General features: G+C 36.3%; 1 protein-coding gene across 4 annotated transcripts in view; it reads left to right on the top strand.

The window, feature by feature from the left end:
* The first annotated feature begins 2013 nt into the window (after positions 1 to 2013).
* Positions 2014 to 12536, top strand: part of EcR (Ecdysone receptor) — a 164420-nt gene continuing 153897 nt past the window's right edge. Inside the window, exon 1 of one of the 4 annotated variants that reach the window (XM_068365007.1) lies at positions 2014 to 2148. In XM_068365007.1, the coding sequence (XP_068221108.1) occupies positions 2106 to 2148 (43 nt within the window). In that variant the 5' untranslated portion in view covers positions 2014 to 2105. Of the gene's footprint in view, positions 2149 to 10495; positions 10527 to 12536 lie in introns of those variants that run through there. The other 3 variants (XM_068365010.1, XM_068365009.1, XM_068365008.1) reach the window with 3 other exon arrangements.

Below are 12536 nucleotides of genomic sequence, written 5' to 3' on the forward strand. Positions count from 1 at the left end.
ATTTTTCTTTTATTCTTCTTCTTTTTATTATGTTCACGCTAAAACAAGGATGTTGATATAATATTAGCTTCAGGAACGAAATAGCTAGACTGAATTGGTCGGATTTGTTCATGAAATAATTCATACGGTCCAAATTATTCTATATTTTAACGTGGATAACTTTAATGTCAGGCTTCTCGGGATACGTATCAGACAACTATTGTCATTTAGTTCATTAGTTCTCTTTTTTGATTATCAATATTAATACCATTGATGGTGAAATTTTATTCACCATTAGTAGTACTAGCAGTAGCAGCAACTGCGATACTTAGTTATTTTGAAAAATTAACACTTTTCCTTATTTATGGGACGCATAGGTAAGGTTCGCTGTAATTTAATGTTTAGTTTTATAGTAAAGAAATATATTACATGAGTACAAAAGGCATATCATTATATTTGTTACTTGGCCACAAAATGTGTATATAGTATGGTCCTTCCAAAGATTTTGCTTTAGTGCTTTGAACGGTCTCCAAAATGGTGTGTGTGTGTGTTTTTTTTTTTTTTTTTTTTTTTTTTTTTTTTTTTTTTTTACCACAGTCCATTTTCAATGTATAACAATCCTTCATTGGCATCATTGGGAAAAGCATAACCAAGTATAAACATGTAAAAATAGATTTTATAAATTCCCTTTAAATCTAAGGTTCAAGTCCCCGGGTGTATAGTACCACTACTGCAGAGTTATCGAGTCTTTTTAACTGGCCATATAGTACTCCATTGGATCCCTATCTGGTTACGGCTCTGTTTTTCTTTGCCTTGACATACACCGAATAGTCTAGCCTATTCTTTACACATTCTCCTTTTTCCTCACACCTGGCAACACTCATGTAACCAAAAAAAAATCTTCTTCACTCAAGGTGTTAACTATTGTTCTATAATTGTTCTGATGTTATGTTTTACTTAGTAAGGATAAAAGAGAGACACTATACCTGTGGTAAGCAGCTCTTCTAGGCGAATGACACTCCAAAATCAACCCATTGTTATCTAGCCTTGTTTAGTGCCATAGTCTCTGTACCATGGTCTTCCACTGTCGTGGGTTAGACCTCTTGCTTGAGGATATACTCATGCACACTATTCTATCTTGTTTCGTTACTGTATTTCCTTTCCTCACTCGGCTATTTTCCCCGCTGGAGCCCTTGGCCTTAGCCTAGCTGGTAATGATAATGATAATATTGTGATCCACTTTTCACTATGGAATCTTCAAGAGGGTAAAGTACAGTCACTCCTTGGTGTCTCCATTGAAACGTTTTAGCATTTGTAAAATTCCGAGAAAAAATGTAATTTTTTTCATGGTTAGAAATTTTCACGGAGGGAAATTTTTCCCATTTCAATGCCTGCAGAGGTAAGTCATTGTTTAATAGTTTGTAAATGTTCTTAATATGTAAAGTTTTTATCGCTTATGAATATTCCCAGACAGGATGTAAACATATCAGCACTTATGATTGTGTCAGTCTCGTTTCCAAAAACGTATAAACGTTCTATTGTGTATTTTCTTCAATATACATGAACGTTCAGCAATTGCAAGCGCCCCTTAAAGCATGCAAACGTGTTATTCGTAAAATGCCGAGTGTCCTTCAGCCTCCTGGGATTCTAACTGTTGTGAGGCGGGGGGCGGGGGCAGGTGGTGGCTGCAGCAGCAGCAGCAGATTCAAACAACGTCGTCGTCCTCATCACTATCATTCCTGAAGGACAGCCAGTTGCCACCCCCCCCCCCCCTTTCTTCTCGCGACCGCCTAACCCATCTCGCTTGCCTTCTCAGTTTTATGTCTGTCCGATTGTGTGCGCTCGCGTGCTTGCGTGCTTTCTGGCTTGCCACTGTTCCGTAAAAGATGAGGTTTTAGCTCGGGGCTTGGTCTTACCGTGTAGCAACCATTCACCGACCAGCCAATGCTAATGAACTAGAGACCAGACATACACACGTACGTACTGACGCGCACACGCGTGTACATACATACTTTAGAAGTGACTCCAAGTTATCTTGTATAGTGGTACCTTGTTGCATCTGGTCAGAGTTTTGTCCTCTTGCAGTACTCTTGCTGTGTGTGTCTGGGAAGGAAATTCTTGTCCCTATGTGGCTGCTGTATCCTGGGGTGCCCTTTTCGTTACGTGAAGGTACGTTTGTTTTTCCGTACGTACTTGTAATCCGTCTGTGCGACGTCTCGACTGCACGGATAGCATCACTGTTTCTGCCAAGAAAATTCTAAAGTCTCTGTTTTTCCTGTGATACGTGAAAATATGGCAATAGACCTGTGTTATTAAACGTTCAGGAAACCCGTTGGCTTATGTCTCACTAATGTCTATTCGATGCAAGAAACCGCATTGTAACAAGGTCAACTAAACAAAACAAGAAGTGCAGCAAGCAGGTGTGTGCTGGCATAAAGCCAACTTGGTTTAACTACCGTGAGACCTGTTTGCGCAAGTCCCTCCGACGCCCGTGTAAAAATGAAGATATGTTCGTAATAAAAAAGACTGTGCTGGTATAAGGCCGACTTGATAAGCCTGCAGTTAGAAAATGTTACACGTCCGGGAGAGGATTGTAATTTCAGTCAACCTTTCACGTAGTATCGACGGCGTAGGAATGAAAGTTTTCACGTGATCTGTTCTGCGGTCGAAGTAGAGTAGAAGACGTGGGGCGACGAGAGCCATTCATTCATGGTTTTTACATTTTTGTTTTTAATTTTTACTTTCAAGTGGTCTAAGAATAAGTGATTGCTAATGGTATAGTATAATGCTCATGCATAGTGGTTTTCCTTTCACTGATCGGCGATCAATTGGTAATTGTTGAGGGATGAACTTGCCATGTAAATTGCTTTATACTTCCTTATGTTTTATTATTATTATAATTTTTTTTTTTAAGCTACAAACCTCTTTGCCTCTTTGGAAGAGCAGGATGCTATAAGCCATAAAGCTTCAACAAGGAAAAGAGCCCAGTGAGGAAACAAAAAGAAAACAGAATAGTGTGCCCGAGTGTACCCTGAAGCAAGAGATCTCTAACCCAAGACTGTGGAAGACCATGGCACAGAAGCTGTGGCACTACGCAACACTAGAGAAGAAATGACCATGTAATCAATATCTTTCGATGGGTTTGACATTTTAAGAAATCGGTGATTAAGCGATAGACCATAATTATGTGGTACAGATACTCCCGTTTAAAGCCACATGGCGATGTATTTAATTTTTATTCTCTAGTCTTGGGTAGTGCCATAGCCTCTGTACCATGGTCTTCCATTGTCTTGGGTTAGAGTTCTCTAGCTTGAGGGTACACTCGAGCACACTATTTTATCTAATTTCGCTTCCTTTTGTTTTGTTAAAGTTTTTTATAGTTTATATAGGAAGTATTTATTTGAGTGTTGTTGCTGTTCTTGAAATATTTACCTTTTCCATCTTTCCTTCCCTTACTGGGCTATTTTCCCTGTTGGGGCCCCTGGGCTTATAGCCTTCTGCTTTTCCAGATAGGGTTGTAGCTTAGCAAATAATAATAATAATAATAATAATAATAATAAAACGTTATATCGTTACTGGGCTATTTTCCCTGTTGGAGCCCTTGGGCTTATAGCATCCTGCTTTTCCAAATAGGGTTGTAGCTTAGAAAATAATAATAATAATAATAATAATAATAATAATAATAATAATAATAATAATAATAATAATAAAACGTTATATCGTTTCTTGAATTAAATAGAGGAAATGTTCTAATGGTTCATGACCTTGAAGTACTGTAATACATTTTGTCCAATTTGTTTTTTCCCCAAATAGATTATCAAGATAATGTGACTACTGTATTAAAGCAGTTGCATTGTATTTTGTATGCATTGTTTTATTAGTCTGCTCTGTTATTTTGAAGAAATTCTCCATGACTTCATATATATACATTTTATACTTGTATGCTTAGATGCTTTTATGTATTTGTATTTATACTTGTATGTATGTATGTATGTATGTATGTATGTGTATGTACAATGGGATACGTAGTTTAAGAACTGTGCAGTTTTATCACAGGCGAAATAGTTACTTGATATAAAAAAGAATAGTAAAAATTAATATTTGCAAGAAAGCTAATGTGTTTCAAAGACCGCGAAGTGAACCAACTTATCATTATGATCTTGATTTATAATTTTGTGAAGAATGCGAGTGTCCGATTTATTATTGTTGTTGTTGTTGTTGTTGTTTTTAATGATATTTACAGTAAAATTGTCTCTGCCTGTCGTGTTAAATCACCATAACCCATTTAAAGGTTTAAAGGTCACTCATGAATGGCAGAGGCAAGGGACAGTGACATTGCCCTAGCAATCAGGACAATGCGCCTAGAGACTGACCATATATGATCAGCTCCCGAGCCTTCTCTCCACCCAAGCTAGAACCAGGGAGGGCCAGGCAGTGGCTGCTGATGACTCAGCAGATAGACCTATAGGCTCCCCCCCCAAACCTCCCAACCTTAGCCCACAAGGATGGTAAGGTTGCAGACACTAATAGCACTAACGAGTCCGAGCGGGACTCGAACCCCCGTCTGGCAAACACCAGACAGCGACGTTACCAATCAGGCCACAGGTGTATCTTGACTATATTTGTTTTATGAAAATGTGTATCGCATTACTTGGAAACAAAGTGTGCAAGTCCCGAAATAATAATTTAGTACTTAGAAAAAAATAAGATAAAGAGTAAATGTCATATAAATGAAGGCAAATGAATAAACCTACACAAATCAATATTATTATTATTATTATTATTATTATTATTATTATTATTATTATTATTACTTGCTAAGCTACAACCCTAGCTGGAAAAGCAGGATACTATAAGCCTAGGGGCCTTAACAGGGAAAATAGCTCAGTGAGGAAAGGAAAAAAAGGAAAAAAAGGAAAAATAAAATCCTTTAAGAATAGCAATATTATTATTATTATTATTATTATTATTATTATTATTATTATTATTATTACTTGCTAAGCTACAACCCTAGCTGGAAAAGCAGAATACTATAAGCCTAGGGGTCCTAACAGGGAAAATAGCTCATTGAGGAAAGGAAAAAAAGGAAAAATAAAATCCTTTAAGAATAGCAATATTATTATTATTATTATTATTATTATTATTATTATTACTTGCTAAGCTACAACCTTAGCTGGAAAAGCAGGATACTATAAGCCTAGGGACCCTAACAGGGAAAATAGCTCAGTGAGGAAAGGAAAAAAAGGAAAAATAAAATCCTTTAAGAATAGCAATATTATTATTATTATTATTATTATTATTACTTGCTAAGCTACAACCCTAGCTGGAAAAGCAGGATACTATAAGCCTAGGGGCCCTAACAGGGAAAATAGCTCAGTGAGGAAAGGAAAAAAAGGAAAAATAAAATCCTTTAAGAATAGCAACGTTAAAATAAATATTTCGTTTATAAACGTATGTAAACATTCACAATAATTTATTAGGATAAAATGAAAATACTGATATTCTAAATTGTGCAAATTAGGTAAACAGGTGTCAAACTATATCTGCTGTTGCTAATATTTATATGTTAAACCCGTTGGGTTCATATATCCAAACCGGTCTTTGTACTCCTTTATTCTATGGAGAAAGATAGCGGTAAAAAATACAATGGTAGCAGCTGCCAGGCAGTGTATTGCGGTTTATGTATATTATTGCCTAAACTTAATCACGAATACAAAGAAACAACATGTCTCTTTCAATATGGAAAGCGCATCTGCAGGAAATCGAGCCACCCGTATTGTAAACTGTTAGGACCGATTACTCGATAATAATGGAAAGCCCTTTTTCTTCTTCTTCTTCTTCTTCTTTTTCTTCTTCTTCTTTTTCTTCTTCTTCTTCTTCTTCCTCTTCTTCTTCTTCTTCTTCTTTCTGTTATTCGAAACTCGCGTTCATTGTTACTTTCACTCGCGCAGGTCAACCATAACGGCGGTTACGCGGCTCGCTATTACTATGCGCCATTTTTCCGGAACGTGCAACTACTAACATTCTAGTGGGAACTTAGGTACTAACTTCTCCGTCGTTATGTGTTATATATATAGGATTTTGGAGTCTTGTTCGAGTTCCCTCATCAAGTTCTAATAACGAACTCTGGATCTTAATGGAGACTTTTGCTGACCTGGTAAAAAGTTCGTTATCTAGAGAGAGACTTTGCCAATCTGTCAGTAGAAATTGGAGATTTTTTTTCTGAACATTCTTTCTAAGCAATGGATGGATCTTAAGGGTCTTTATGAGGCATTCATTTCATAGATATCATAGGCACCTGGGAGTCTTTTTTCGCCCTCTATTTCAAACTATAAATAAGTCTTCAAACCGTAAATAGTAATGCAGAAATTTTTATTAGATCCCTCTTTAGTGATCTTTTCTCAACTTCCCTTTCCAACCTAGAAGTAGGGCTTCAGGGTCTTTTTCCGACCTCTTTTCTCAACTACCAATATGACGTTAGAGGTCTTTTCTTAACCTTCATTTCAAAGCCATTAATAAGACTTAAATGGTCTCTTTTCAACCATCATTTCAAAGCCTTTAATGCTGTTTTATCTACCTCCATTTCAAATCCATTAATAGATCTTTAGTAGTGTTTTCTCGACCTCCATTTCAAATCCATTAATAGATCTTTAGTAGTGTTTTCTCGACCTCCCATTCCAAACCATTAAAAAAAGAACTGGATGGCCATTTCCCAACCTCTAGCCAAGCACTTATATCCTAGCCAGACTATCGGTAGGAACTTCCAAGTATCCTTAGATACATTTTTAGGAACGCGAAGATTCGACAAACGTTTTGAGAGAAGAATCTCCTTGAGGCACTTTCTCTTGATGAAAGGAAGCCTTGCGTGAGAGATGATACCGAGTGGATCCGTCTAACAATGCTCTTTCTAAACACCTTAGAATCTTTTGCCTTGGGTATTCGGTTACCCATTCCCAATGTATGCAAATACTACGACCATTCATCCGTAGGGGAACGGAGCTCTGAGTGAAGATATGTTTGATAGTTTTTTTTTTTTTTTATCTTTTATTATGAAAATACAATTACATTTTCTTAACATACATTTTTTTTCCTTTTATAAAGAAATATTTCCTTAAATTATATTTTACATTTTTTTATATACATTATAACATCTAATATATGATAAAATTACATTTTTATTTTATTAATTTTCTAAATATGTTTTTTAAGTTAGAAACATACTGATTTGTGAAAATATTTTTACCATGATTCTTATATCCAATAATATTGACATTAAATGTATTTAACAGTTTAATCTCTATACACATAATAATTTGTTTGATAGATTTAAATAAATGTATTTGGTTCTTGTTGGAGATTTTGTATCAGTGGGAATAGGAAGTATGACGAATAAGGATTTATTCTTTTGAAAAGAGAAATCATTAATAAGGGATATGAAGGATACTACTTATTAACCATGGAAATAATTTTAAAGGTTTCTTAGTAGGACCAAATTAGAGGGAGATTGGAAGTTATGTGGTGTTCGGTGTTCTATAACGAGAGAGAGAGAGAGAGAGAGAGAGAGAGAGAGAGAGAGAGAGAGAGAGAGAGAGAGAGAGAGAGAGAGAGAGAATGTTATTGCTGCTATTGTCATAACGGGTCTTGCGTCAACACCAAGGTCTGTGACCTAGTTAATAACGATTTTGTATTAACGACTATCAACTGACTTGTCTGTTAATTCTTATTTAATGTCAGTTAGTGCCATGACTTATTTGGCTAATTATATAGCTTTCTTATGTATGGCAATGTTATTGACTGGCAAGGTCAGTAGGGATATTATATCCTTTCGGCTTTGGAGGGTATCAAGTTACCGAGTTCGTTAATCAAGTGTCTCAAGGTTGGTCGTCACGCTGATTGATATAACGAGTTACTAAAACGACATGAATATGTCGGTAAATATATACTGGAATAAATCAACAAGTGAAATTATTATAGCTTATGTTATGGACTCATGAAAATCTTTTACTACTATTAACAGCAATTAATCATTAAATTGGCGTTAATTAACACAAATTAACTTATTACCTGAAGATATCTTTTTATAGATGAAGCGTATTTAATCAACTTTGGCTGAAGGCTATCTGATCTTTGAGTTATTTTTCAGAAAAGGGCTGCAACCCGAAGCCCCCCCCCCCCACCCCCTTCATACGTTACTCTTTAGGAAGAATTATCGAAGGTTTCTCTGGAGGGCGTACTATAATAGAGGGTTCCTGTGGTTTTAGTTATAAAGCACAGAAAGTTTCTTGGTCGAATGCTTCTACAAAGTGTTCTGGTTGCAGTTGTGGTTGTAAATTATATAGCGGATTTGCAGAGTTGTATTTGTGGTTGTAATTTTAGTTGTGGAAGCACAAATGGTTTCTAGGAAGGAAATGCTTTTACGAAGGGTTGTAGTTGTGGTTATTGTAAACCTAAAAGAACCCTTATGGGAGCAAGGCTTCCACGTGAGGTTGTTAGATAATGAGACACTCTTCTCTATTGTTAATCATGTTGTTGTTGTTTTTTTTATGACATTCGAAAATAGGAAACTATTTAAAATGTGTTGTCTTTATTACCAAACACATTTCTTTTTTTCTGTCTTTGTTAATTTGTTTGACGATTATGATTTTTATCTATAGTCTCTCTCTCTCTCTCTCTCTCTCTCTCTCTCTCTCTCTCTCTCTCTCTCTCTCTCTCTCTCTCTCTCTCTCATGAAAGGCACAATTTTAATCTCTCTCTCTCTCTCATGAAAGGCACAATTTTAATCTCTCTCTCTCTCTCTCTCTCTCTCTCTCTCTCTCTCTCTCTCTCTCTCTCTCTCTCTCTCTCTCTCTCTCTCTCGATAGGCACAATTTTAATCTCTCTCTCGATAGGCACAATTTTAATCTCTCTCTCTCGATAGGCACAATTTTAATCTCTCTCTCTCGATAGGCACAATTTTAATCTCTCTCTCTCTCTCTCTCTCTCTCTCCTCTCTCTCTCTCTCTCTCTCTCTCTCTCTCTCTCTCTCTCTCTCTCTCTCTCTCCTCTCTCTCTCACGAAAAGCAAATTTTTAATGCATGCAAATCTATTGGCGATGAACTTCAATCTGACAAGGTGGAAAAGATATGACTGAAATTAGATGATCACCTTTTAAATAATTCTATGTAATTATACAGCAGGAAAGCTACTTATGGTTATATAAAAATAATTAACGCACCTGAATGCTCGTCCAGTTGACATCGAGAACTTGTAATTCGCTTCATAAGACTCCAGGAACATTCAAACATTATTTTTGTTTTTATGTTCACTTGCATGTTGCATCTGTTCGTCCCATCTGACTAATTCATGGGCGAACGGACACCTGTTTACGCATACGCACATATAAGTATGTGTAAATATATGCATATATATATATATATATATATATATATATATATATATAATAGATATACTGTATATATATATATATATATATATATATATATATATACATATACAAGTATATGCATATATATATATATATATATATATATATATATATATATACCGTATAAATACATACATTTATAGTATATACTGTGATATATACATACATATGTATGTATGTCTGTACACACGTGTAGTGTGTATAGATATATATATATATATATATGTATATATATATATATATGTATATATATATATATATATGTGTATATATATATATATATATATATATATATATATATATATATACACTTCATTATACTCTCTCTCTCTCTCTCTCTCTCTCTCCTCTCTCTCTCCTCTCTCTCTCTCTCTCTCTCTCTCTCTCTCTCTCTCTCAATGATGATAATGTTTTTTTCCAAGAACTATATATGATAAATTGTTTTCCTTTTTAAGCCAGTCGCTTTACGAGAAATAAGCAGTTCACTCTTTTACACCTGACATCCTTATAACCTCAAAGGGTAATTGGTTATAATAATGCTTGAAAGGCCAAATCTGCTGGGAGGCTGATACTTTTGACAAATGATAGCGTTTTGTATAAGCAGTTTTCCGAGCCGTTTTTTTTTTTTTTTTTTTTTTTTTTTTTTTTTTTTTTTTTTTTTTTTTTTTTTTTCTCTCCATGATGTACAGTTGGACACAGGAATTCCTGACATTTCACTCGGAGGAAGTGCACCCTGTCATACCCTAACCCGCGTAGCGAGTAACCAAACAGCTAGTGTAAGGAGAGATGGCAGAGATGGTGCTCAGGACTAAATACAAGAACTGGCCTCGCAGAAAGCGAGTGACAGGGTGCACTTCCTCAGAGAGAGCTGTGTCAAGAATTCCTGTGTCCAACTGTACGTACTTGTGTATCCAATACAGAACTGCGTATTTGTATGTAAATGTGTAATTAGCTGATCTTTGATGGCTCAAACGAATGTTTCCAAAGGCATTTCTAATGATATTTGTTCAAGGTCCTACTCATGCATGCAATCTAATTCCGTTTTTTTCTTCTGCTTTTCAGGTCAGTCTTGTTGATGTCTTCGTTGCTCCTCACTAAATTAACCAGATGGGGATCCCGACAGGTAAGCGGCAATGACCCACTTACTGACGGTTGACTAACTGTCATTGTTACCAGGTTTTACAAAGATAAAAATGAAGTCTGTCCATTGAACATAAGTTTGTAGAATTAATATCGAACATTGACCCATTTTATAAAGTTTATCGAATTAAAACAGTGGAGGTTTAGAGCTTTCAGATTTGTCATTAAGTCTCCACATCGTCCCTTCGAATGCAAGCTGCATGCAATATTTACTTTACTTTACCTTACTTTACTTTGCTTTTATAATCTAATACTGCAGGGGAACCCTTGGCTACTCTCTACAAGTTAACCCTAGGCTACTCTCTACAAGGTAACCCTAGGCTACTCTCTACAAGGTAACCCTTGGCTACTCTACAGGGTAACCCTTGGCTACTCTCTATAAGGTAACCCTTGGCTACTCTCTACAAGGTAACCCTTGGCTACTCTCTACAAGGTAACCCTTGGCTACTCTCTATAAGGTAACCCTAGGCTACTCTCTATAAGGTAACCCTTGGCTACTCTCTACAAGGTAACCCTTGGCTACTCTCTATAAGGTAACCCTTGGCTACTCTCTATAAGGTAACCCTAGGCTACTCTCTATAAGGTAACCCTAGGCTACTCTCTACAGGACCTTTCATGATTCATTTTATCATATGCATTCCATGGCCTCTCACACTGCACAATGCTCGTTTGTGAAATCCACATTTTTGAAACACAGAAAACAAGTCTACAGTTTCCTCTTGAAAGCCTTAATATCTTCAGTCTTTTAGATGTCTGTTTTCCCTCCATCCCAAATTCCTTCCTTCCTTCCTTTCTGTCTAATCTCTCTAACTCTTAATTTGATACAAAAGAAGGCGTCCCCCGGTTGCACCCCAACGCTGAATGGCCTCCACGGAACGAGCGCTGATCCATACGGCCCAGATTCGAAAATTCTACTGTTGTGGCCATCGATGACGATAATTGAAAGTATATGAAGTATAATGTTAGGGGTCACTTCAAGAGCCTCTTAGGTACGTGACCCTGCAGTTTTTATGCCTTCATTCTTCTTCATGCATTAAGTAACAATGACTGGTTAACATATTGCTTCTAGAAAGGTGACATGAGCCTACAATAATTCCTTCAAGCACCCATTTCCTTCCCTAAATTTGAAATTTTCCAAGTAACGTTTCGCTCTATTTTTCTAATGGTGAGATAAGAAAAAGTGAAAAGGAAAATTTCTCAGGGCAGATAAGTTTTATATTTTTTTTTCTTTTTTTTTTTTTAATACTCCAGTTTGGGCCAAAAAAAAAGTAAAGTTCAGTTGAAGTTCATGACGTTATTCTCGCCAGAGAAAAGACGAAGGGTTTGAATGTGTGAAATTACCCCGTTTCTCTCTTTATTCCCAGTCAAGGATTAGAGCGATGGGGAAAGTAAGAGGAAGGGGAAGGTTAGAGAAGGGAAACGCAAGACGTAGGGGGAAAAGTAATGGGCTAAAGAGAATGCTGGAACGGGACGCAGAACGGTAGTTGGCCTTTCGCGACTGTGAGCTCTTTTGTGCAATAGCTCAAATGGAAGTCCAATTATCCCCTCATTTTGGCAGGAGTCGAGTTGGGGGGGGGGGGGAGGCGGAAAGGTCATTGAGGTAAATTATTATTGTCATTATTTCTTTAGTTCTCCAAGAAATAAGGATTGATCGTGTGGGATTGTGCCGTGCTTTAGGAAAGAGAAGTCAGTCATAGATTTATTTAGTGAAGGTTTTGCGTATGAAAAGTGTATATGAGTAATTCCTTAATCGGGAGTTAAGAAAAACAGAAACTAAATCAGAGCCAGGAGTTGTTTGAATAAGTAAAATGTTGACCAGGCTGACATGAGTCTTTTTATAGTTTATATATGACATGTCTGTTTTTGACGTTGTTAATAGTTTATATAGGACATATCTGTTTTGACGCTGTTACTGTTTTTTAGAATGATATACTGTATTGTTAATTTATTCTCATTATTTATTTATTTCCTTATTTCCTTTCCTCACTGGGCT

Source organism: Palaemon carinicauda, chromosome 42 (genome assembly GCF_036898095.1).
Source record: "Palaemon carinicauda isolate YSFRI2023 chromosome 42, ASM3689809v2, whole genome shotgun sequence".
NCBI lineage: Eukaryota > Metazoa > Arthropoda > Malacostraca > Decapoda > Palaemonidae > Palaemon > Palaemon carinicauda.